The sequence below is a fragment of the Rhea pennata genome, chromosome 3 (assembly GCF_028389875.1).
Source record: "Rhea pennata isolate bPtePen1 chromosome 3, bPtePen1.pri, whole genome shotgun sequence".
Taxonomy (NCBI): Eukaryota; Metazoa; Chordata; class Aves; order Rheiformes; family Rheidae; genus Rhea; species Rhea pennata.
In genome coordinates this window covers 111,663,555-111,690,504 of record NC_084665.1, presented here as the reverse complement: position 1 = coordinate 111,690,504, position 26,950 = coordinate 111,663,555, and the positions used below count along the sequence as shown (strand labels likewise).

At 39.3% G+C, this 26,950-nt stretch overlaps 1 protein-coding gene across 4 annotated transcripts in view; it reads right to left on the bottom strand.

Moving 5' to 3' along the window:
- RNF144A (ring finger protein 144A) overlaps nt 1-26,950 on the bottom strand; it is a 58,159-nt gene that overhangs the window by 27,326 nt on the left and 3,883 nt on the right. Inside the window, exons 1-2 of one of the 4 annotated variants that reach the window (XM_062573002.1) lie at nt 12,441-12,497; nt 12,287-12,328 (exon numbers count right to left, since the gene is read on the bottom strand). The exons of 1 other annotated variant lie outside the window; for it this stretch is intronic. Coding sequence is in view for 1 of the 3 variants with exons in the window: in XM_062572999.1 (XP_062428983.1) it covers nt 23,977-24,004 (28 nt within the window). In the remaining 2 variants the exon portion in view is untranslated. Of the gene's footprint in view, nt 1-12,286; nt 12,329-12,440; nt 12,498-23,976; nt 24,045-24,837; nt 24,856-26,950 lie in introns of those variants that run through there. 2 more of the 4 variants (XM_062573004.1, XM_062572999.1) reach the window with 2 other exon arrangements.

Here is a 26,950-nt window from a genome sequence, read left to right as displayed (position 1 = left end):
TTCACTAGCAAAGTAAAGAAATACCTGTTGCCACTGATGGCATTCAAGGAAGAGAGCAGAGGTCTGTCAACTAGCCTGCAGGAAAATATCACAGAACATCTACCACTTCTCAGCAGAGTGAATACATCTGTTGCATATTCCTGTACTGGAATACACAAGCATTAAACTTCTCAGAGCACAGAGAATTTGCAAAATATGACAATATGGCATAATTTCTAGAGCAGCATCCCAGTGAAAGCTGGGAATAGGAATCATAGGAAATAGCTTATGTAAGTTTATTCAGCACTATCTTTTCATACAAAATCAGCAGGCTGACTATATAATTCTGCAAATGCACGTGTTCTCCATGTGCACATAAAAAGGAACCATTGCACAAAGAGATGAAGGTGACTAAAGTTTTGTTGTTGGAACAATATGTTAATTTATTTAAAATATAACTGTTATGCATTATAGAAGATGGAAAGAGAGGGAAAAGGAACCTTTTATTATTTCCATACAACAATTAACAACTTAAGTCTTAACATGAAGATAAACTGGAATGCTGGGTTGTAACCCACTTAAGTTTTGGCTTATGTACACAGATAAGTAAGAAAAAATTAGCAGACTGGTCCTTGATAAATCAAGGATAGAACCATCCTTTCTTTCCTCCCAGGCTCCTGACAGTTGAAAAAAGTATGAGGTGAAAACAGAAATAATGTGATTTTTTTGTTCCATGCAAGTTCAAGAAATTATAAAAGAGTATGATTTTTTTATTGCAACTATGGCACTGTAAAGTCAAATTGCATTAAGCTAACACTGCATTGATATATGACTAGCTAGGTGAGTAAGAAGTGGCTAGAAAATACACTTGAATTTGTTGTACACAGTGTGCTTTGACTAACAGGCCAATTTCCTGAAGCAAATCTTGTTACAGTTTGCAGCAGAACCTAGTTTAGTTTTACAACAAAAGTGAATTTCATTTCTCAAATCAAACACTGAACAAGGGCTTCAGAGTCCTTTCCTCCAAGACAGGTAGTTAATCACGTGCAGCTCAAGTCACCTGCTTTAAGGTGTTTTCATAATTTAAGGCTACATTTGCTGACATACTACGGAAAGCACCTCTTTCAGAAAGCAAAGAAAAGTGATCAAAGGAATTCCATTTAAATGGGATTAAAAATTGGTTTTCATTCCTATTGTCCCTCTTTGTCAAAGTAGTTATAGTTAAATAATCCAGGCTACATTACTTCCAAAAAAGAAATCAAACACACTTGCTACAGAAAGCCATCTCTACAGTTTCTTCAAATATTTTGCTTATATAAAAGGAAAAAAAAATGCCCATTTTTAAAGCAGATCCACCTGCACAACACTATATTGCACTCTGCAAATGGCACTGGCTGTCACATCTATAAAGTCAGTAATTTTGATCCACAGTAATTTAAACAATTCTGAGGCTTACAATATAGCCATAGTTGCAGCCCACAGTGCATGTGAGTTGACAGCTCAAGTTAGCGGAGGACTGTTTATATGACTGAAGTTTGTGGCTGAGGGCGTTCAGTGAGGCTCCTGCCACTCAAACTTGCTTCCCTCTAACAGAGTTCAAACTTGATGCCATTCGCTTAGTTTCTGGGCTTTTCCAGGGTTTCTAAGTAAAATTATATAGCTAGGGAAATACAGAAGAAGCCTAATGACAACATTCACTCTAATCAGTAAGCACTTTTTGCTAATGTTACTAATTTCCACTATGCCCCTGTAGCATGGGCTTTCTAATAAGGTCATTTAAAAACCCCCATATAAAATAAAGAATAAGTTCATCCACTAAATAGATTTTATGCTTATAAAAGTTGACAGGCAGACTTAGTAACTCACCTATTACTCAGTTACTTAATGGTTCCTATCACTGACTTATCTTTCTGTCTCAGTATCTTCAAAGAACTACTTGGGAGGTAAAGTAGTATAATCCTGTCTGTTAGATGTCAGGCAAACTAATGCACAAAATACTGGATTTACATAGGTATTTATATGTTTAAGAATACACTTCTTAAGCCTTCACAAGCCTACACTTCGTTGGGTTCCTTGGGTTCCTCAAATGCCTATCTGTTTAAGGCTCCCTCATAAACCTGATCCAAAAATCCACTGTTGAAGTCCAGCAGGTATTTCTCATCCTTTGAATCTTCAACAATCCCAGCCAGTAAAGCGGGATTTTGTCATCCAAAAGTAATTCAGCAATATGATATACTATGACATAATTGCTTTCAACAGATTCCGCCTGAACATGAGGGGGAATTTCTTCCCTGTGAGAGTGACGGAGTACTGGCATAGGTTGCCCAGAAAGGTTGTGGAGTCTCCTTCTCTGGAGATCTTCAAGGCCCTCCTGGATGCAACCCTGTCTAACATGCTCTAGGTGACCCTACTTGAGCGGGGGGGCGGGGGGGAGGGGGGGGGTTGGACTAGATGATCTCCAGAAGTCCTTACTGATTCTATGATAAGAAACTTCAGCTTATGCAGACCACCATAGCAAATCTTATCTATCATGAGCTCCACAGACCTGGCCTCTATTCTTTAGATCAGCTACCCATCAACTTTGAACTCACCATCTCTGTTGTTACCTTCAAGTTAGCCCATGGCCTGGGCCCTGGATAGAAAGCTACCTAAGAGCTGTGGGACTTCAAGTACTGTCAGTAACTTCAACTTCCTGACCAATGGAGGCATGTGAGAAACTGGCACTCTCAAGAGTTGACCTCAAACTGTGAAATGAACTCTTCAAGAACCTAGGTCCATCCTATGACTAGCCGTCTTCTCCTTCAAACACTATGTTTCTTCTCCTTATCTCCTCAACTTATATAACAGCATTACACACCTACATATATACAGGCATAAACTCTTTTTATAGAGTTACATTTCAGGAATTCCAATGCCCAAGAAACAAAAAAAGAAAATTAACAGCATATTGGAGCTTTTTCATGCCACTATTGAACGATGCTACTGACAGGTGCTCAGGTATTGCACCATGAGTGCAACCTACTAGATCGCTTTTAGGACAATCAGTGAGTTGGAGGTTCAAAGTTTTTGTTGAACACCTGATTATGACAGGAGGGCTTTTTTTGTTGTTTTTGTTTTGTTTTACTTCTCTTGAGAGGTTGGAAAAAGTCATAAGCGCTCTAGTACACAGTGATAAAGAAAAGGGGGGAAGATGGTAATAACAAGGAATGATGCTTAAAGTCTATATCTAGCTGATGTTTGCTATTCAAGAGATTCTAGGAGCCAGAGCAGCAGAGCACCTCAGGCAACAGCTTGGGAAATTTCTGCACCATCCCATTGACTAGCTGTGGGGCTCCAGGCCCTCACTTCACCTCAGGACACTGTTTCAGCAACCAGAGCAAAAAAGCCCGTAAGACTATTTGAAGCCACTAAGCCAAGATGCTCTAAGCTTTAAAAGAATCTACTTTTATCTTCAAGTAGAAAAATCTTCCTCTTCAGGCTGCAGAAAAGCCTGGACGCTGTAGCATAGGTATTTGTTGCCTGGCTCTCAACCAATGTGGTTGCAACACAGACATTTCAGAATGGACAGAATGAGACTGCCCATGTCATCCGTTGGCCTGAAGAGTCAAGAACCCACTAAACCCAAATTCCAAACTCCCAGTAATTTCAGCCAGTTTCCAATACCAGTTTAATACAATGAATTGCTGCTTTTGAACACTAAAACTAAGACCAAGTCACAGTCTATGAATTGCACACTTATTAGTGGCAACCACTAAGCCCATCTCAAAGTGTGGAAGAACAAAGGTTAAATCCTTAAGAGTTAAAGTGTTTAAACTCCATAAATACTTCAGGAAGAAATGAAGTGCATCTAGAGTCTAGGGTGTAAGGATTTTCTACATACCAAGAGTGGCACAGCATACACTGTTCTTCTCCACAGATTTCAACAAACTAGAAATACAATATGATTGAGATATTAGTTTGAGAAAAACAGACCTCTGAGATCAAGCATAGAGATTTAAACGATTTAACATTGGCATCATCAGCAAAAAAAGAACAAGACCTCAGAACAAAACAATCTTTTTTCACTGACCACTGAATACAACAAAAGTGATGTAATCATTCCTGAATGGAGTTATGACATGAATAAGCCTTTCAGCAGATGCTTAAGAAAGTGTCGGCAACAGCCAAGAGACAGAGTGAAAGAGAAACATCCTGTTGATTTCACTTTTTTGGATATCTAAAAGACCAAATCAGAAACAGTCAAACTCATTTTACTGACTGAATGTTTTCAGATTTTGCTCCTACTAACAGAAAGGAAACATGTTACTAAGTTTTCATGTTTACAGGGTTTTCTGTAACTTGTATTCACTACCTTCGTTAAAATATCAAAATCATGGGTACCAATGCAGCTAGAGTTTAGCTATGGCTAAATCACAGCAGCTCATGACAAACTTCAAAAACTCAGCTTCCAAATGCCTGGAAATAACTAGCATATATTTAGGTGTCTGTGTCCATCATAGATTAGGACCTCAGTGTACTCAGTGCTATGGCAGAAAAGGCACAGGATTCATCTTACCTAGTTTTTAATACAATTTGCTGTCGTAAATCCTGCTCCAGATATTCACTTGACTCCTAGATTTCTACGTTCCCATTAGTCGTGGATTCCAGGTGTGCTGTCTTGTTCTTTAAGTTCAGCAGGCTGTACGGACAGCAGCTCTACTGCTTACTAGTGACCCAGTATTTACCTTCACGCAGACACTGCATTTAAAATATCTTATATCTGAGATTGATTTCCACCCTCTTGCTGGTCCCAACATCCTCACAAAAAAAAAAAAAAAAAAAAAAAAAAAAAAAAAAAAAAAAGGCCTAGAGTGGCTTGATCAGACTTCAACACTTCCAAGAGGTCTTAAGATGAGGTAAGGTGAGACCAACCTAAAAAAAGACTGGTCTTAACCAAAGATAACTGCAACACAACCATGAAACTCAGCTGCAACAAACTCCGCATGCCAACCGGCAGGAGAAGTTGCTCACTGCTTTCTAGCTTAGGATGGCAAGAGTAATAAGGACACAGACACTTTCCCTGTGCTCTCAGTTAACATTTTATTATTGTTTTCCAGAAACCAGTAAGTGGTCCACTCAAAAACATCTGCTTCTTTTTCTTCCATGCCCTCCACCATTTTCCTAGTTTTTGATTTTTCTCTTCCCCATCCTTACCCTGTTCTCACTTCCTCCTATTCTTTCCCTCCTCCCTGATTACAGGAACTGATGAATTAGCATGCCCTTTGAGCAGCCTGCACAACAATAAGTTGGCAAGGAGCAGTTCGAAACTTTAACATACCACAAGGATTTTCTTCTTGACAGTTTGCTCTCTTAGAACAGCTATGTTTACACAAAGCCCAAATAACAAATAAAGCCCAAAGCTTTAGCTCCGTGGGTTTTTTCCCCTCTGTTAAAGGGGGGGAGGGAGGGAAGATAAAAGTCTTGGAAGCTCAAAGGTATAAACCATATTCAAAGCTATATCAAATTATTCAAAAAGTAGAAAGAGGAGCAAGGGGAGTACAGTCCCATGACTCTGTCCTGGTTCCAGCTCTGTGATGCTTGAAGAAAACAGCTGAGCAAGTCTCTCTGCTCCCATAGTTAAAAGGGGATAAAAATAGTCTTTTACCTTGTAACTCTGTAGCAACATGTGTGCTTAGTGTTATGGCAAAATACTCAGTGCTGTATTTGCATAACACTTCAGATGTCTCAGATGAAGGAGCAGAGTACTTAAATGAAGAAAAACAAACATCTCCCCACCACAAAATCCTCTTATTATCTCACTTGCCTAATACCAACAGAGCTCGCATCATGACAACAGCTCACATCCTAGCTGTAAGACAACACATGTACAAGTACCATCCCTTTGTACTCTACAACTGTACCTAGAAGACATTCCTACACCTGAAAAACAGCATTCATGACAGTAGGAAGAAACAGTGTTAGCTCACCACAGTTACCTTTGTTCCTGTGGCTCAATAATAACAACTGAATTCCAGGTAGATATTTGTTAAAGATAGCATTTATCAAAGCTTGGTTTGGATAGTGGGTTCTCAGTTCTATGCCACAGCTTTGCCCTTCAGAGATTAGGGCAGGATTTCTCCTTGTTCTGAAGAGTTCACCTCCACTGACAATGTTAAGAGGGAGAAGAATGAACACAGCATGTGTAGTCAATAGGACTAGTAAGAAAACATTGCCAGAGTACAAGAGAAAAGGAAATTTCATAGAAAGAGGGAAACTTCATAGAAAAGTTCTCTGCACTGATTAAAGCCATCAAGAAAACAAATAAAATCTAAATGTACAAATAATCTAAATGCATAGGATGCTGCATTGTTTTGAATATATAGTTCTACTGCTTGTCTGCAGAACTAATCGCTTCTATAATACTATATCACAAAACTCATCATTTAAGACTCAGAATTCCCCTTCCAGTCTTCAGTGGACAGGAAAATTCTGTAGATTTGAATTAGATGCTATAGTATATAAATTCTCTTACCAGGTCAGTATGATACACTAGACTGAGCAAAAGGAGAGCCCTAGGATAGGTTTCTGCCTACCTGAAATACTCACCTTATTGTTGGTGCCTGGAAAAGCAGCTTTTCCAAGAGATAATTGTCAATGGAAGGCAAGTGAGTTTGAAGGCCTTCAGAGGCCTTAGTTATCTCAGTTAAAGGAGGTGGGAGGCACATGTTTGCATGCATGCACACATGCACCATCATCCTTCAGGAGGAATTCCTCACAATAAGCCTAATTAAATTTAGTCCTGTGCAAGACTGAATTCAAGAACAAGAAACAAGTATTTTCCTCTGAAGTGCTGATGAAGCCCTGATACAGTGTACTCTGCACATCCTGCCAACGTTATCTAGTACAATCAACAGCACTAGTTACTCAGTTTCTCTTCATACACTGTCATATTCTCATACCTTTTCTTCCTTCTGTTATCTATTACCCATTTTTGATTTTACTCATCTAGCCAAATAATCAGTCGTTTGTATCATCTGATGTTTCTTATGATACAAATAACTTCTCGAAACCATCCCTTCTTTCACCTATCAGCACACATTTTACAACAAACTTCTGACCTGACAAATCTGACAACTCAGGATTCAGATATTTAAGTCCCTCTCTCTCCCTATGCTCTTCAACTCCTACTGCTTGTTTGTCCCGATCATTCTAAGAGCTTTTATCCTCTCCTTCCCTGTACATACTGTTGCTGCTCCTGCGTCAAACACTGCCCTCTTCCCATCACATCTTCTTAAGCCTCACCTCTACTGCACACGCTAACCGAGTCAAGGTACCCTACAGCCAAAGAGGAAAGGTCAGATTGTCCATCCAGGGAACTAGCTTGGGATGAATTTTCCTTCCTTCTCCAGGAGAGAAAAAAAAAATTGCCACAAATTTGCTGCATAACTTTGAGCAACTCACAGTTTATTTACGCCTCATGGACAGAGGCATGAGCTGGCTACCATCAGGTAGGCTAGAGGGCACGTGTACAGCGCATTAACTGCCCATGGGCATATTTTCCTTCTGTTCTCCTTCTATAGATGGATAGACAGTATTTTCTCTCTATCCAAAGGGCTTATGCATTAACCCCATAACATCAACTTTTGTTCTGATCTTTCACAGCAATAGTACTGCCACATAGTAATGCTACTGAAGAGTAGTTTCTTGCATATCGAACAGATTTCTGCACAACACATCTGTTTATTGCAGAGACAGGAAGCACTGTAACACACCAACTGTATGTGGCCAAAATGATGCATAAGGTATCTGCAAACAGCAAAGGACCAAGTAGTAAGGCATGTACAGAGAGTAGAAAACAAGGGGGAGAAAGAAAAAGGCTCAGGTTTACCATAGTGGAAATGTGCACTTCAGGGCTTCCCAAGCTAAAGCTATCAGTAGGTAATAAATCCAAAGGTCTCATGTATAAGTACTTAAAATACACGCAAAGGAATCCCACTGGCATTTTCTCTAGACTGTTTTGTAAGCCTCAGCATAACTCAAAAACAAACAAAAACAACAATAGGAGCTAGGTCTCTGCTTATCACTCCCAGTTTACATTTAGGTTTTTTCTATACAGGTTAAAGCACAACTTGCTTTTCCTCCTTGATAACCCTCAAAAACCCTGAAAACTGGTAGTTGTACATTTATACATGGCTTTCACTGCTAATTCATTTTGTAAGGACAGAAGGAAGTAATTAGGATCTTTTATATTTAAGATCTTTCATATTGTGGAAGAGGCTTGGACTGAGTTACCCAAATGGAAATGGTGTTAAAACTGTATGTTTAGAAGGAAAATATCAATTTAGTACAGAATAAATGATCCAAAAATAACTTAATAGAAAAGCTTATTCCAACATGATTTTAGCATAATTTGAATTGTAATAAAAATGTAAGTTGTCTTACATGTCTGGTTAGAGAGAGAGAGAGGTCATTCACTTTTGCTTTCTACATACCCACATAATTCATCTTGCTAACACAGGAACTTCTCAGGTTCTAGTTAAGGTTTGCTGTCCTCTCCTCTCTTCCCCCCTTCCCTCCAAAATAAATAATAAAAAAATGCCTGTGCATGTAAGCAAAAAACATACTGAAACACAGTCCTCACTGCAGATTCCTTATCTGGATCACGCTAGACACAAAGATAGAAAACGTATTTATGATTTGTTCTTAGAAGTTTTCCAGCACAGAGATCTGATATGCAGCACAAAGTGAGGGAAATTTGAGGAAATTTACTCCTATAAGGAGGAAAAACATTCCTAGAGCTGTTTAAGTCTATAAAACCCCCAAATGATGGGCATACAGAAGAGCTTAAAAAACACAAAAATACAGATCAAAGGAAGAAGAGATTTCTTAGGTGAGTCTTGATGGGTTTTAAACAAAGTTAACACTACTAGAATTAAATTTGACTTCCTAAAGAAACAAAATAAAGTAGTGACACGTATATTTAAAGCATAGACCCACACAACAATGTACGCCCTAAGCCTAAGATACCTACTGTAGGGTCACTGTCACCATTAGGCTGCAAAATCTTCCATGGGAAAAAGACAAACTTTGTTTTATGTTTGCACTGTGCTTGCTGCAGTTGACCACAGCCTTCAGAAGTTAACAACAAATAAAAGCAGTAAGGTTATAAACATTTCAGCTAAACCTAATGCCGCATGTACTAAATTCTCTGCCTCAGAAAGTGTACAAGTAGCTGGATGTAGTGGGAAATTATTTACACATATAGGAAATACCTTTGAAATTGTATTTGAGTAGTTTTTACTCCTGTAGTTTTTTTCCCCCTGTAGGGAGCATAAAAATAGAAGCAACCACTCCAACTTCTTCATGTTGTTTTATTGTTAAAAGATAAACCAAAAAAAAAGCCTTTAGTAAAACAAAATTTCACTGAAAAAAAGTTACTATTAAAAAGGCTGTATTCAAAAAATGGTAGTTAAAGATATTCTATGTTTTCCAGAGGCCACTTGTTGAATATTTTAGATAGTAGGATACTTTCCAAGTTCAACTCATGCTTTCTCAAGCCAAACAAAACTTAGACCACAGAACTCTGCCCTCTCTTCAGCTTCTGGGAAGATCACAGATGAACTCATTCATTATGGTCCAAGCCAAGTAATATGGTTCAACAACAGAAAGGTGGGGGGAGAGAAAGAAAAACAATAACAATTAAGAAGTCAGGTCTCGAGACAACCCCTATTTAAAGAAAATACACTGTACTAAGAAACAAATCTTTTTTTAGTAAGTTTTGTAATTATTGCTTTCTCCTATTTACTTTAATGGTCATAGTGTTTCATGTTAGAGAGACAGTGAAAGTATATCCACTTTGGTCTGACATAGCAAGTCAAAATTAGAATCTGGAGTGATTCCTTTTTAAATGCAGAGGTTCTAAACTGAACATGAATTACAGCCCACTGCTTAAAAGTAGCCTTTGTGGTTTGTTTTCAAGATATTCCTAGTAACAAACTCAATCTGATTGCTCTCCTCGGTTGACTTTACTGCAGCTAGCAATCTAGGAGGCCAATAATAGAAAAATTGTCTAAAATATGGCTCTTAACATCCCTAAAGGTGGCAGATTACTTGAGTTAGCTACATCTCAGGCCTGAAACCATCCTCTACATTATTTTTCCCCCTCTTTTTGCAGGGGTGAAGGGCAGCAAAGGATAATAAAAGCACTTGGCTAGAAGTTAAGAGCTTTATAAGCATTTAGGGTATAATAATTTGTCAATATTAGAATTAGGAAGAAAACTTTCAGAGGGAGAGAAGACAGTTGTAATCTATCTTTCTATTAAGAAAACAAACAGAAAACCCCTCCCAAGCACACAAAACTCAAATAATAATAACCCAAAATCCCACTCCTGGAGGTCTACAGAAGACACACAATGTTAGTATGAGAAGGACATGCAGGCAGGCCATGAAACATCCAAGGACAGGATTTAAAGGCACAAAACATTAAACCAACCACACAGTGCTGCTAACTGTACAGCTTTTTAGCAAATGAATAAGAATAAATAACATTTTTAAAAGTGCCTGATAAAGATGACAGAGATCAGTAGGAAAACCCACAGTACAGTGTGTGAGGAAGTGATTATGAAAAAAAGGAACAAGATCCTGCTGGATAGAAACCTCTTCCCCCAGCAGCAGGCTGGCAGTACAGACTGAAAGAGCGGGGCACAACTCTGCAGTGCCAAGTGACAAACCAGACCGATTCGAGTCTGTAGTGAAAAGGCGACTGAACTGGGTCTCCACGTAGTGGGAGAGAGGCAACGCTAACACCTGCTGGCAAGCTCTGTGACCAGCCCTGGAAGGACCAGCAGGCCTTGGTTCCTGAACTTCAGCAGCAGCCTGGGATGCAGCAGGCTGGAAACCCAGGCAGAGGAGTACGTAGTGCCCAAGGCAAGGTAGTCATCCTGCGCCACAGATCATTTGTACCCTCTTCTGTCTTCTCTGCCTTTTGAGTAAAAAGTTTTGTTCTGGAGGCACTGGCTTTGTGTTTGGGTTACGGAAAGCACGGCTGAAAAGCGGGTGTTGCACTTGGAACAGAAAGCAGTGAGGTTTGGGAAGGTTCCAGGTTCCTGGAGAAGTTCATGCCGCAACCCCTGAGAAAACTCACTCCCTTGCAGGGCTCAGCATGCTGTTGTGACAGACCCTACACCAGCTGTGCTTCCTCCTCATCCCTGAGCTTCTGTTTGTACATAAATGAGATTGAGCATCTCAAAGTTATGACAGAGACAATAAAAGGAGATCTGATCACTGCTTAATATGCAGGTTACTCGGAAAGCTGAAGGCCAGTCTTTTGCCAGTAACAAAGGCTGAAGACCCAGAGCTGTAGCTCGGTGGCCCTTTCTCTTAGGTGCAGAGTTCTTCAGTAGCTTCATTCCCACCAACAACTCCTATCCTGCAGGAGAGTTTCAACATAACTCTCAAATTTCATAGGGGAATGGAACTGGACTGAGACATGCAAAAATACAGGTTAGAACTGCAGGAGCAGGGGGGAGAACTCAAGTTCTAGTTACTGGATGTGGGAAGAAGATTCAGAAAACACTGAAATGAGAAAAAGCACAGAGAGGGCTTTTAAACCTACTTTACCTGATAAGCAGATGGAATCAATATATTAACAGGAAAAAAGAACTGGTAAGAGATAAAATTAATGAAGCCTCAATGTTAGAAAGTTTGACAAAAGTTTCTCAAGCATTGCTGTAATGAATTTATGTGCCATTTAAAAGAAAATGAGTTAAAGGTCTTTCTTGGGAAAGTTCAGGAGCTGATACTGCTATGCAGCAGCATGTTCACATGAGACAGCTGATTGCTGTGAGGGCTATTAAGTAGTGGTTGTCTAACTCTTCCTTATGAGGGTCAAAATACACAACTGTAAAATTGCCAGTACATTCCAGTACATTTAAATACTGGAATTGTGTGTATGTGCGTGTTTGTGTGCCTGTCTGTAGTAGTCAGCGTCTCTTACTTTGCTCTCATACATGAAACAGGGGGAACATTCACGGCAAAAGAAAAGAAAGAAAAGAACTTCATGTCCCCAAGTCCACAGACCCTTCCCATCCCTTCTTAACAAGGAAATGGCCAGTTACACAGAACCTGGAACTAAACTATTTAGAGGAACAATTTCACAGCCACAGCATCTGTTCAGAAAACAAACATTTCCAGCCAGATTTCAGTTCTGCAGAATGCAAAAGATAAGTAACGCAGTTTTTAAGCATATGATACAACCAAAAACATTTTACTCTGTCTGAATATACTATAAACCAATGCTAGCTACAAAGAGAGACTGAAAACTGCTTACCTGGTTAGAACCATTCCAGATCACTCTGTATTAATCTCAGACCTGTACATATAAATAAATAGGCAAACAAGAAAAGAATATAGATAGTTCTAAAATTAGATGCTCTAATTTACTTTCTAAAATTTTTATTTACTATAAAAAGGCCATTTCCCACCTTCAAACCTTTGCTTGCTATCAAGACGAGATTTGCTGTGGATTAAAGCTAACAAACTGTTCTACTTTTATATCCTGTTTTGTGAATTATAATTAAAAATGTTTACTGTGCAGCTCTTGCAGCTCTCACCACAGAATGAGTTTGTCACCCCTGCAGCATTGTTCTTCCTTCCTGTCAGTGGCTGAAAACATAACTACTTGACTTGTGTAGGCAGATTATATTTACTCTTCTACTAAATTTCACTTCACTTATCAAAAATCCCAAATTGGAAGCAAACCAGATTCAACAGTAGCCAAAGGCACCACTTGGCTACACGACTTAACGTAGTAATAACCAAGCAAGTCACGAATGTGCCACTGGAAGGGGATCATCTATGCTGCACACTTACCACTCAGTTATGGTGCACTAACCCAATTACAGGGATCTCAGCTGCCCTTTGGGTTACAGGCAGCTATGCAGAAACTGTTACCTTCGCTGCTAACTACCGAAGCAAAGCCGATTATTTTGACTGCTTCCTTCTACAGCAAAGCGAAACACAGCAACTATTTTAAGGTTATGAACAATGAGACAAATAGCTCTGTAAGAAAGCCCCACAATTTCAAGCCAACACTAGACAGATCAGCGCAGAAAAATTTTGCCTTTTAGTGGCAAGCTTGAATTTCCCCATCTGCTCCCTTCCCCCCTACTAAGGGGAGAAGGAAGCTACATCTATGAAAGTATCTTTAAAGACAACAAGATGCACAAACTTCTCTAGACTCTAGGGAAAGGCCAGTGAGGTCTGCCACTATTTTCACTATTAGACTGACATAGTGGTAGGCCCCTGCCTGCCAGACTAGGGGGAAGGAGGAAAAACAATCAGACAATACTCATCTACTTTGCATTCAATAACTGAACTATGCTTTTGTCCATTACACAATCCACATGCTAAAAATACTTTCCAGTAGGGACCTTTTGCCAGCATATGCTCCATTTAAGCAACCCTTCAGAGATCCCAGTGAAACAGGGTTGGCAGGAAGCAGAAAGATTCCAAAAAAAGTAAAAGTAACACTTCAGCTGTGCAATTGCACAATAGATCCACAGTTGTTTCACATCAGTAAAAAACACACCCAACTCTACACTTTTCCAAGAGAGTAGCACACAGGTCCTTTTTAGGCATCCTGCTCTTTAGGCACGCTTTGCCTCTTAGATTTCTGGAGTCAGGTGCCTGGAGAGCTTTCAGGATCTTTAAAAACCCATCGGCAGAAAACTAAACAGAGTGGGCAGAACGAGCCACATAACTCACAGGTACTTGATGGGGTGTTGGGTGCAGAGGCAGAGTTTTAGATTTACTGGTTTAAAAACATGCAATGAAAGTGAGGGATTCTTTTTTAGACTTCAATTGTTTTCAAGCAAGGGATATTGGAAACTATACCAAACAAACATTTTTGTTTTTAAATAAAGTTTCATCTCTTTCTACTCTTCATTCGTTGTTGTTTTCTCTGCCGAAAAAAAAAAAAAAAAAAAGAGAACAAATTTCAATTAGTTCTAGAAAAGGAAAAAGGAGAAAAAAATTCAATTAGTTCTAGAAAAGAAAAATGTCAATAAGCCTTACAATTAAACACTTCTTTACACTATGTCATGTTTCGCTCCTCCCACCAACTTGTTATCCAAGCTGAACATCCAACTTGTTACACAAAAACTCAGTAGGTACACAGGCAAAAGAACTGTGTTCTCTTCACACTAAGTTCTTTCCTTGCTCAGAAAGAGTCAAGCAAGAACATCATACTTCTTTGATGATTAAGCCAACAACTTGAGTTTCAAAGGAAAGAAGAAAATCTCCCACTCTAAGTACATGCCTTTTCAATACTATTTCCAGAAGATGCAAGCATTCAGAAGTAGCACTGATCGGGAAAGTAGAAAAGTCACCAGTAGTAAATCACAAACTTGGGCAAATGGAGAATCTAGAAGTGTCATTAACTTCTTCCATGTATCTTCTATATAGCCATATATTAGGGTAAGTATAATACAGCCCTTTTATATCTACTCCCATTTACAGGATATCTTTCCAAACTGCAAATACAGAAAAATAAATATACTTGTGTTATTTAAATAGTATTTTTATTACCTTTTAGAAATAAAAGGAAACCGTGTGTGTTCCATGCTCTTTTTGATTGACTGGAAATACATTTATCAACAACTTGCTATGGCTACCATGAAAAGGGAATAAATTTATCATCCTACTTTCTTATCTACAGTATGGATTTACTGCTGCTTAAAACTTAAAATGTAGTATTGTAGAACATCAAACTATTAAACCAAATAATATATACACAGCCAAACAGGCTCTTTCACAGAGGTACTTATAAAAATAAAAGTCTAATGAGCCCATGTTAAGCAGTACAGAACAACTTTACTTCACAGGGCTACACCAGAACAAATCTTTCTTTCTGTGCCCAGGGCTTTGCTAGGAAATTAACTATAATGCAGATTTTCTTGTTTTCTTATACTTAATTGGTAAATGAACCAACCCTTTTCTTTTTAGGGTTCCATAATTAAAAACAAACACCGACAAACTCCCTCCTCTGGAGTAATCTGGACTATGCGGTTTTGATTTTTATGGAGGAGTACACAACAGCAATTCCAAAGACACTATAAAACCCATTTCTTAAGCCCTTTTTCCAGGTCCTCTTGGCATAAAAGCCTTATGAAAGAGTGGCTGCATTAGAAACTGTATCTGTCTGTGCTCAGGCCAAATGTTGTCAGGACAGTTAATGCAAACACCCAGCACAACAATCTCTTCTTTGTCAGTCACAGGATTCCACGAGAAAGCACCAACCAGTCTAGGAATTTGGCTCCAGGTAGAGTTATAAAAGGATGAAAAATAAAAATAAGAGTCAAACTTTATTTAGATGGCTGTATAAAATTGGAAGTTTTATTCTGTCAATGAGCTTTTAAAATTGTCTTGTTGGCACAAGCTATCTTAATGCAGAAATCCAGAATTCATCTCTTAACCATTTCTTCTCTCTGCACCTACTGGCTCAGCACATGTGTATTACGGAATATTAATACTGTCACACAAGATTTTTACTACAATGGATTTCTAAACTTAAAGATGTAAAATACCTTTAACTAACATCTTTTATAGATGTAGTCCTCATGATCGATAACTTTGGGGGGTGAGGAGGGGGCTCTGAAAAATCACAAATTGCACCCAGAACTAAAGTTAGAGACTTCTTATGTACACAAAATCTGCAGTGAACTAAGGCTATTTTCTATGCACTTAGCACAGCAATTCCAGAAACCATACCACCACAACATACATACAAAGCCCACAACTTTGTGCAAAAAGTCTGTAGGCAGAGCATTTTAATAAATATGATCACATGCCAGGGAAGAGGTGGAATTCAGAAATCCTGCCAATTGCTGTATTCTACTTTCACTTCAAGCTATCTCTTATTTTCAGAGCAATCATAGAATCAGTAAGGTTGGAAGGGACCTCTGAAGATCATCTAGTCCAACCTCCAAAAGATTTCCTGGTGCTGGTTCCACTGGGGCTTGAACCCAGGAGCCTCAGTGTGTAAAGCAGATGTGATAATTTATCCAAGAGTGTCTTTTCTGAGAGAAATTATTGGCTCAGTTCCTTTTCAATGAATACCTAAGATCTGCATGTTCAAATTTAATATGTATTTTTTTAAATCAGAAGCAGATTAGCAAATCTTAAAAACCCGCAGCTTTGAAATCAGTTTATATCCAAACATGTAAAATCCTAGCCTTCCTGAATTTCGTCACAGGCTTCAAACATGCCATTTAAGAATGTTTGTAATGATGGTGTGGATTAACCTTTGGAACACATCCTCAAAGTGACTGCTTGATTTCTGCAACATTCCCATCTTCCACACTTCTATTTCCACATAGAAAGACATGTGATATGGAAAAATATCTACCATACTCTAGGGGGAAGGAAAAAAAAAAAAAAAAAAAAAGTAGATAAAGGATTTGTGTGGCCTGAAAGCTCAGACAACCTTTCCTTGAACAAGTTCAGATATCTATGTGCTGTAAAATTTTAGAGCTATTGCTATTCGGCCTTGCCCCTGTTGGCACCTCATTCACCACTTCACTAACCACTCCATGGATATAACCCTCCTGGTATCCTATTTCTCCTCATCTTTCAGAGGCGAGAGAGGTCCTAATGAAATATTTCCCTTCTGCCAGCAGTATTCATCTTGTTTCCTATTTGTTCTTGGGCAATTTCTTCCAGCCACAAGAATTCAGTTATCCTCTCTACAGAAAGAGCACATGGATCTACCTCCCTATTCCAGGCCTGTCTCTCCTTATCCAAACTGGAGATTTCAATCCTCCTATCTGACATTTCCTTGGAGATATCTAGCTGCCAGGTTAAGCTCTACACAGTTAAAGACAAAACCTCTTATCTCTCCTCCCACACAAGATTTTCCTGGGTGGATCTTTCTTGATTAATCAGCGTCCTGCCAGTTGCCCAGCCTGCAACTTGTTCATTATAGACAGAGTTCTAGTTGAGTAAGTCACACAGAAAGAACAATATATATTAAATGCAGTCCTTCCCTGTTCACAGCTGAAATGCTCACCCAGGCACTCAGTTTTCTTCTTTTTCTTGGGCTTCAACCACGACAATTTAACTTTAAAAGCCATTTCTGAAGAGACATAAGTAATGATCATCTCCCCAGCTTGCCATCTTCCCCTTGCAACTCCTTTCTACTATCTAATTTAGGGGATAGGAGAATCTAATTCATTCTCAGCCTGTTTTCTCCTGATCATCTTTCACTAGCTATTAACAGCTAGCTGCCTGCTTCCAATCAACTCATGACATTGCTCTGTTGGTGGAGAGCAACCTGTCTCAGAGATGGATCTGACAGAGCAATCTATCACAAATCCACCTGACCTATTTCAGACATCTGTCTTTGGATGAAATGCAGTCTGTCCTAAAGTTACCTGGGCAAAGACCCAATAATTGCAAATAAATAATAAAACAAATGCATAAAACAACTGTGTAAAAATAAGAAGCTGCTCATGCCCCATCCCTTCCACATTAAGTCACTACCCAGCATTTTTTCAGCACTGATAATTTTGTGGTCCTTTTCTGCACCTCTTCCAGATTCTCAAGTGTCTTTTTAAAAGATATCAACAGAACCACACAGAATTTCTGTATTACTCTTAAATTTTCTTTGCAAAACATGAATTATTAATCTTATTAGCCAAGGATTAAATTAGCCTTTTGCTGTAACATCGCACTGGAAACTTAATGTTTATACCTAGTACGAACCCCAATACCTACGCAGTCTCATCACTTTCAAGGACAGAATCTCCCATTCTATGGATGTTCACAAGTCTTTCACCCAGAAATCTGACTGTATTCAGCTACACCCACACAGCCACCTCCATTTGGTCTTCCTTGTTAAATTATACACACAGAGCTGACTACCCATCTCCTTTCCCCCAAAAGAGAACAAGTAAACAGATACACAGAATGCTTTATTACTTCTGGTTTGTAAACAAAAGTGGTTGATGGTAATTTGGTCTAGTCCCAATCCTTCTGGAACACCATGATTCACGGTTTATTTCCTACAGACATCTACCTGTTAATATTTCTCAGTCAGCTGCCACACCATTCAGTTAGTGCACTTTTGCCAACAGAGTACTGCAATGATTTTTCTAATAGGAATGTTCTGCCATACAAAGCCAAAAGCTGACGATCAGAATTAGGAAACTCTGTCAAGCTCAGCACAGGACCACTGACAGATGCAGAAAGCAAGGCTGTGGGATCTGCTCTATATTTGTGTGACAGCCCATGGTTCATCTGTTCTTTATGACAGCCAAAAGTAGCTAGGAGGCATGAATGGCCATGAAACTCATCTTCTTCCACTCCATTCTGTCAGAGTTGATGATGCATCTCACAGCCCCTGAGCCACAGGGTTCAAGGACAAAGAAACAAAACAAAACACAAACTCAAGGCCTCGTAAGAAAAGAGAAAAGATGAAATTCAACACATTATATGCACAAGAGGGAATCTGAACTTTGCATTGTCACTTTTACTTATGGTGGGGACAATATATGATTATTCAAAATGTAATATCCTCCCTGGCCTCCTTAGCATTGTGAGGATATTGTGTTTCTATGATCAGACTGCCAGCACTAAGGAAGTTAAGAATCACAGGCTGAAAAGTGAGGTTCCCTGGAAGTGATCTCTCCCTTAGGCAGAACACATCCAAACTAAAGTAATGTAAGAGCCAGTGACATAATTCCTTGGTTAAAAAAAAAAAAAAAAAAAAAAAAAAAATCTGCTATGCAAAGTAGTATTTACATTCCACAACCAAATTGAAGTCCTGTGATCCCTGTGCTAGAGACGTTACAGAGAGTTATACCTTGAAACGTGTGAACAGATTCCAAGTACCACTTGGTGAAGATAAAAACACAGGCAAATCAGCTTGGTGTTAGTCTAACTCTGCTATCGTACAAGTCAAAAGGTGAAATTCCAATGGACCCTAAAGAGCCACGTCTGACACTGCCCACTCCCCTTCCCTTCCTTCCGTCCACTCTTACCCACTATATCCCACATAAACTGAAGAGTGTTCACCAGCAGAAAATTACCACAGCTGAACAGTTATTCTCTTGGCTGATTCGTGACAGTAAGATGCCTAAAAAAAAAAAAAAAAAGAAGAAGAAGAAAGAAAGAAAGAAAGAAAAAAACAGATCAGATGCAGGAAGCTCTTTAAAGGCTTTTTAACAGACAGCAGCTACATGATTTCAGGAGGACAGAAAACCTCAGAGCATGGAGATAAGAGGTATTTTAATGGATCCATTCACACTAATACATGAGGCATTGTGAGCTGAGAACTGGGGAATATACTACACCTCTAACACGAGATATTCCAGAAGGTTTAATTACCAGCTTTGCCTGGAACCTAACAGCTATTAGTACTCTACTAACTCCTGGATGCACTTCAGAAGAAATCCTTTTATCTGAGATTTGTAAAGAGAGCTGGTCTTAACCTGGATTTAAGTGCCATATTTATTACAATATGTGCAATAGGAAAGGACATGCAAGTAAGCCCTCATGAGAAGGCAATTTCCTCCCCACCTCTGCTCATTAAGAATTGGAACAGAAAATATCTTCTGTTTTTATTGTTACCTCTAGTGAAGAGCAAACATTTGAGAGCTACTGTTAACATAAATCAGAAATGAAATTTCTTATTACTGAAGAATGTTTTGTAATTCCTCTAGATGCTTTTCAAATGCAATAAGGCTGAAGAAATAATGTACAGATTCCTATAAAAATAGGACATAGGTATAACTATATCATTGTGTGAACAGTCTAATATTATGTTGAAAACTTGCCTTTTTCACACAGCTTGTTAGGCTGGTCCCTTAAGAAAAAAATATTTAAATAATCTGACTATGATTTTGACAAAAAAGCCAGGTTGTACAGAAAAGGCATACTGAATGTTTGGAAAAACTCAGTCACTCAGACATATATGAGAACGTAAACTATTTTATTCTGCCTCCTTTTGTAAATACTTATTAAAGCTATTACTCATTTAAAGCACTAAACAGAAAAAAGAAGAGTTCAGAAGAAGGTTCAACTTGTGCTAAAATTCCACCCAAATTTAACCTACCCTCTTTTTGAGGGTCAGCCACAAAGGGGGTGGAGAAGGTATCATTCATCGCACAGTTACTTTGAAATACACAAAGTATTTGACAATGAAAAGGTAATTTTTTTAAAAAAGAAAACATGTATTTTAAAGACCACAGATGCATATTCTGCAGTCCTAAAGAGTCTACGTTTCCCCAGAAGGCTTAAACAAGAGGTTGACCGGGTGTGTGGAAATACATGGGCAATTCCTTACAGACCATAAACCACCTACATAACACACAACGTTGATAGAAGTACAACTGCATTTCACATATTCTCTGTCCATTTGGCTGTAGAATTGGCCACTGTTTGATCACTAGTAAGTGACAGCGCGCTACATTACCAAAATTAAGGAAAAAGGAAGGGAGGAAAAAAGGGGAAAGAAAAGAAATTAGAAGATCATTACGCCAAGGCATAAACTCCGTATAGCCTCACTTTAATGAGCGTATACTCCCACGTCTGCAGAGTTAGAACTTCAGTGCCAGGCACAGCTCTTTCCTGGTCTTGTGTTTATCAGTACATTTAACCAAAGTCACTATCAGTTGAGAGGACCATGGGCCTTTGATGAGAGGGGGAGTTAGGTCAGCCATGTGATTGTGCGTGTGCGTTTTCTGCTGCAAGTTTCCCATGAAGTCTCAAAAGGGGAAGGACAAACAGAAAGGAGAGAGTATAAAAGTGGAAGGAAATGATCAGAACAGGAACCAAGTGAGGAAAACAATCATGTACACAGGGTACACTGCTCCTTCTCTGTGTATGCTGTTACTTACTCACAGCATGCTATGAATTAGTGTTGCATACCATCATAGCAATCAAAGGTCCCAGTCCAGACTGACTGCCATGGTGCTAACACTGGATTCCAAAAGAGTTCCCCAATACTTCAGCTCTTCTGTTATACAGTTCTGTTCAACACTCATCCTTACATCTTAAGGAAAATTATGAGCTTTTAATGTGTATCAGATGCCCAATACTCTTGTTCATTTTGAGACAGATTGCCCTGAAATCATTCTCTTTGCATTTATGTGACACACGCTCAGAATAGATGACATCTGCCAAAGCACTCCAAATTGGGAGGAAAAACACATTTACATTATTCTTTTTCAAGGCACTCATAATGGTATTATCAAAGAAAAGATGTTAGTTACCCATTAGCATCCATAGGAAATGAGGAAATATAAAACTTCAGAAGCAGCAAGTATTTTTTTTGGAAGTAACCTATGCAAACTGTCCATATTGTAAGTATTCTTATTTCCCTGTTTCATTGCACTGAATGACTGCTGAGTAGGAAGAAAAGACTTGGAGAGCTTTGTTTTGTTTTTTAAAGGTAACTTATTTTTGAGAAACATATGAACTGTAGTTAGATAGGCATTCTTGGGCAATTCAGAAAACATTTTTGATTCCTGCAGAGTTCAACACTGCATGTGTATGTTAATCGAGATGGCTCCTGCCACTTAAAGTCAATTTTCCACTTAGAATTCCTTCACACAGATAGATGCAACTGCAAAAGATACAGTTATCATGAAGTCCTCTTTTTAACATTTATACATGTACCTTACATGCATGTATCTGATGACTATTCAAGATAAGAGCAGATAGAAATAGCATCTTCACCATCCCCAAAAGCCTGCTTATAAGCAGGCATTTTTTCCATTTCCCACAGATCAATATATTCTTTGTTTTTTTCTCCATCAGACAAACACCGACCTAACAGCCCTATTCTGCACGTGTTTGTTTTTCCCCCCTTCCCTCCAAGGAAGCATAAGCAGCCTACTGAGTGAATAAATAGGTCTTTTTGACTTGCTAGCAGTTTTACACAGGCCTTGAAGTAATGAAGACAGCTACACAGGGAGAATTTAGGTCTATTGTCTCCAAGGCAATTAAGTTGCAGTTACTTAAATATGTTATTTCCTTGGTTTGCTTTACAGCAACAGCAGAGGATTACTGACTTTTCAGCATAATAGGCAAACATTCAAGGAACACACACACAAAAGTCCAAAAGTTTTTTAAATTAGAAATCTTTAAACTAGAAAAGATGTAGACCTCACTGTGACCTGACAGATTTATAATGAACAAGCCTTTAAGTCTTGACTGTAAGAGAAAACAAGAATCCAGCTCATCATATCAAACTGACACCAAATTCTTCAAAGCCTCTACAAACAGTAGGACTGGATGATTCACATTTTATAAGAATTTTATAGTTGCAGTAGCTTTGATAGGATATTCACATGTACATGTCCATATCTTGTTTTACTTTGGCCGTATTTCCTGGTTATAATTTTAGTTAATACTGTTAATCACTGTTCTTGCCCCTTTCTTTGCAGTTAAAATTAAAAGGAGTTGATATCGCAGTGAGAAATGCCCACATCTCTCAATTAAAAGAAGGGGTCTGTCTCAAGGAGTGAGAAGGAAGGGCTGAAACAGAGCAGTACAAGGAAAGATCTTAAAGCAAGAAAGACAGAGGTCATGAGTGACCCTTCTTGCCATTTAAGATACCACTAGCAGGAGCTTGGCCCACCAGCAAAATGGTGCACTGCTATTATTAATGCAATGAGAAGACATGATGGGTTGACTCTTCCTCATACCAATAGCTGTGCTGAATTGTCCCCATTAAAAAGCAACAACTCCCAGCAATAAGATGCAAGGAAAGCAGGCCTGCATTGATCTGGAGACCAGTACAGCAGACTCCCGAAAGACTAAGACTGTTCAGACATGAGAAAACAAAACCGTGATCTTCCTGAGAAAGAAGAGCCATCCGGTAAAAAACTCATTTGCCATTAAAAGGTAACCAAGTTTCATAGCAGTAGTCTAAATTGAAAGACAAGGAACAGCCATACACATTAGATTTCATTCAAATCTGAACTTCAGCTGTTTAAGGAGCTAATGGATATGTGAAGTGACTGGTGAAAATATTTAACACTAACTGACAATTTGCTAAGAAAACTATCACTCTCTTTGGATTTACGAGTCGTCTAAGGATTTGTCATAACTTGATTCTAAGCTAAACATCTAACGTGAACTGAAACTAAAACGACATAGCTGATCCCTATGAAGTTCAATATTTCAAAGGGAATGTCATCTTGAAACAAATGATGGAAGAGAATTGGCTTATTATTCTACTAGTGTGTCTCTTCACAGATGCAAAGAGGACCTGAAAACAACTAGAACTGTAAATTTTACTCTAAATAGCAGTCATTGGTGGAATACTTCAGAACGGTTTTCAGACACAAACCCATACAAAGCGTGTCCTGTACTCCTGCTCCAGCAGTGCACCACTTCATGGAAGTGAAGAGGTAGCTACAGGACATTACATTTTCTAGATACTGTTAAGGCCAACACCTAGTAGCAGTAGCAGTGTAATGCGAGCCAAGTGCTGGCTGTTCTTGCTCGGGCAAGCAGCAGAGGTGAGAAACGGCAGCGCAGAAGGGGATGCAACCACGCTGTGGATAACCGCTCACTCCCTCGGAGCCCTGCAGTTCCAAAGAGCAGGGCAGAGCTGAATAGATGCACCAGAGCCAACAACAGCAGGGAAAGCTGCCAGCATCAGCAGTACTGCTGAGTGCTGGAGTCGCAGACAGCACAAATGGGCCTAGCACAATGTTTCCCAAGGCAGAAGATTATCGTGTTACTTATGAGATAAGGAGAAACAAGCTAGCTCGGAGCACTGAGATAAATTTACACCCTCCAGATCAATATGAATGGGTAGAAGCCCTGAACCTCCAGGCCTTCACCTGCTGGCCATCAGAGCTGTAGATAAGATAACACATGCCACACCCATACGAAGAGGGGTTGTCAACATCTCTAGCAACTACAAAGGTCATCACTGTGCTGTGCGAACAGCCTGTACGAATTTCACCCCTCCACTCCTAAGAGGGGCAGCAGTCTGGTCCATTTTACCTGTGGCTAGCCGAGGCACGCAGGCCATGTCCGCAGCAGTGGCCTCAGACGCAAGCCAAAGCACGGCGGGTGCCTGACCCGCTCGCCTGGCCACACGGGGCTAATCCACTCAGCGTCGCTCTGATCTGCGTTTCTGCATCCTGCACGTCTGGCCGCCAGGATCAGCTCAGCGTGGTCCTCGAGACGCGGTGAGTGCTGACACTGTGACCCGTGGCAGCGAGCTCAGCCCTGCTGCCTCTCCCAGGCTTCGCACTGCGCAGATGCTGAAGCCTAGCGGATGCACCCGCTCTGCCTCTGTCAGAAAGCTGCCAGCAGAACTAAGGAGCAGTGGTTGACATGAGTATAACCTCATACTTTAAAATAGAGCTGTATGCAGATGCTATTTCTGCAGATCTAAAGCATTAACAAATATCAGTATGAAGAACAGCAAGAAAAAAAAAGAAAGCTTTTGTTAACAGATTTTTTTTTAAAGCAGTTAAATATGGGTCTGCCTCTTTCCAATCAGACACATCTTATACTGATTCTCAGTATGTACTTTTGGTCAGCACTTTTTCACAAACAAAAAATGACAGCATGCAAAGGTAATGAATAAATAATCTAAAAAAAGTTGGTGTAGGTGTTTTCTCCTTTATGCTCCAAATGTATGACAAGAAATATGTTATACCTCAAGGAAGATGATACATCATTTATCAAGTCAATATGAAGAAACAAACGGAAGACAAACATACTCAGGTACCAATATGCAAAAGTGACCAGCATAACTGGTAGGACCACATAGACAGTATTTTCACAAACAAAAGCAAAAACAAAACAAACTGAACTGTGACAGTTCTTTCTTGCGTTCTATTGAGTAGCACATACCATTAAGGATACAATCTTCATGCAAGACAACAATAAGGATCATACAAATATCCAGGTCTCTGAAGAGTCACTATTTCAACACTCTACATGAGCAAAAGGAGTAAGAAAGTTAAAATTATTTTAACACAAAGGAATTTAACATATGACAACGTGCTTCTCTCCATAATATATGTCAAAAAAAGAAAACCACACATACAAAAGACATTTTCCTTTCTCTTCATCATGCACTTCCTGCAGTATTACAAAGTGATCTTGGGCTAAAGACGAGATTGAACTGTGTCTGCTCCAGATTCTGGTCAGAAAAATATCTAGAAATGAACCAACAGTTTAATTTGAGAGGTCAAAAACATAGCAGCACAACCTAAGTCATTTCATAACTACCTGAGCCAGTAAAATGCAGTTTCCCTGGAACATGAGTCTCAAAGCTACAGGAAGAGCTCAGACTGCAATCTTTTTTCCTTCAGTAAAGGCTCTCTTGCATCTCACTAGGCTACCTATTGTCAAAAAAAAAAAAAAAAAAAAAAAAAAAAAAAAAACAAACAAACAAACAAACAAAAAAACCCACCACAATAACAAACAAAAAACAACCTCGGAGAAGCTTAGCATCTCCAAGAAATCTACCTCTCACAAATGTAGTTGGCTTAAAAGTTTAACAGAGAGTGAAAGACAGACATTCAAAATTGCATGTAATCTTTGCTTTCTTAAAAAAAATAAAAAAGGACAAATAGCAAATAGCTTGAATTTGTAATTGCTGTTGTGAGAACACATGTGAGATGTAATGCTGGCCACACAAATCACAGGGCAACATTCTAATTCTGTCTGGATGATTGTAATTCTTAATATAGGTAAAAATGAAGGGAAAATTATTTCCTTAAGTAGCAATAGAAGAATAATAGAATTAAGTACCTTACTAAATTCATTTTCTCCCTAAGCCTACATAAACATTGTCTAAGGCATCAGGCCTGGAAAATACAATCGCTTTAGGCAATATTGAAATAAACACCTTCATAATAGCATAACTGAGTTCACACCAGAAGACTGTATTGGATTAATTTCATCAGTCCCTAAAAACTATATACATACAAGATCTACAGTACACTAGCTTGGTACAGAGTTTAGTTTCTAGCCCTTGCAGTGCACATATCTGGGGTAACTATGAAGGACAAAGCTAGACCCTTGTTGCCTTTGACAGCTTTGGCTGCAGTCAGTCCTTGCAATGCTTCTCCCTCCCCAGCATGGTGCACTTGGGCATGGACAGGGCTCTGCACACCCACATTAGCACAGGTGACCTGGGTCATCTCTGCAGGGGGACAGACAAGCTTCTTCAAGGCAGCCTTCTTTTCCTGGGAGGGTCTAATATCATACCGCAACCCACAGAGAGCAAACCTGACAGCAGCTGGGCATTTCCCAAGCATCTCTTGAGCACCAGCATCTGACTGAGCTGCAGACTTGGGTCCACAGCAGACCTACTACTCCCTAGTTACTAAAGGGACAGTAAGGCATGCATCATGGCCTAAGCAGCTTCAGTAGTTATTTAGGGGGCTCATTTATGACAAGAATATAAAAACTGACTTGCCACAAAGTTACTCTTAGATACCACAAGAGAAATAGCCTCAGAATCACCAACAGCCTCCTTTTATCGCTACCCCAGGTAGACCCACAGAGTATAGGCTGCACAGCTCTTTCAGTTTGTTGTACATACAAGTAACAAATAGGAAGAGGCTACCCTTAGTCTATGATGTGCAACAAAACTGGAACTTCATTACCAGCATATCCAAATCTGGAGAGGGTATAGCTCAAGGACACTGAGAAAAAGACATCAAGAATCATGACAGCAAATGTTTCAGGAAAGGTAGCTTGGGTGTGACAGTACTCTGTTGTTGTCTACAAGACCAGATCTGTCCCCAAAAGATCTATTTAGAGATTCAAACATGGTGTGTACCTGGGGGCATTTGTAAGGAGGCTAGTACCTGAAAGATGAAGACACTCAGGGTTCTCCCTCTTTCTGTCACTCCTCACAAGCAATGAAACATGAAATAGACTGTCTGGTAATCAGTAATAGCAGAAATAAGCACAGGAACAAACTGATGATGTACAGATCATGGTGAACTGG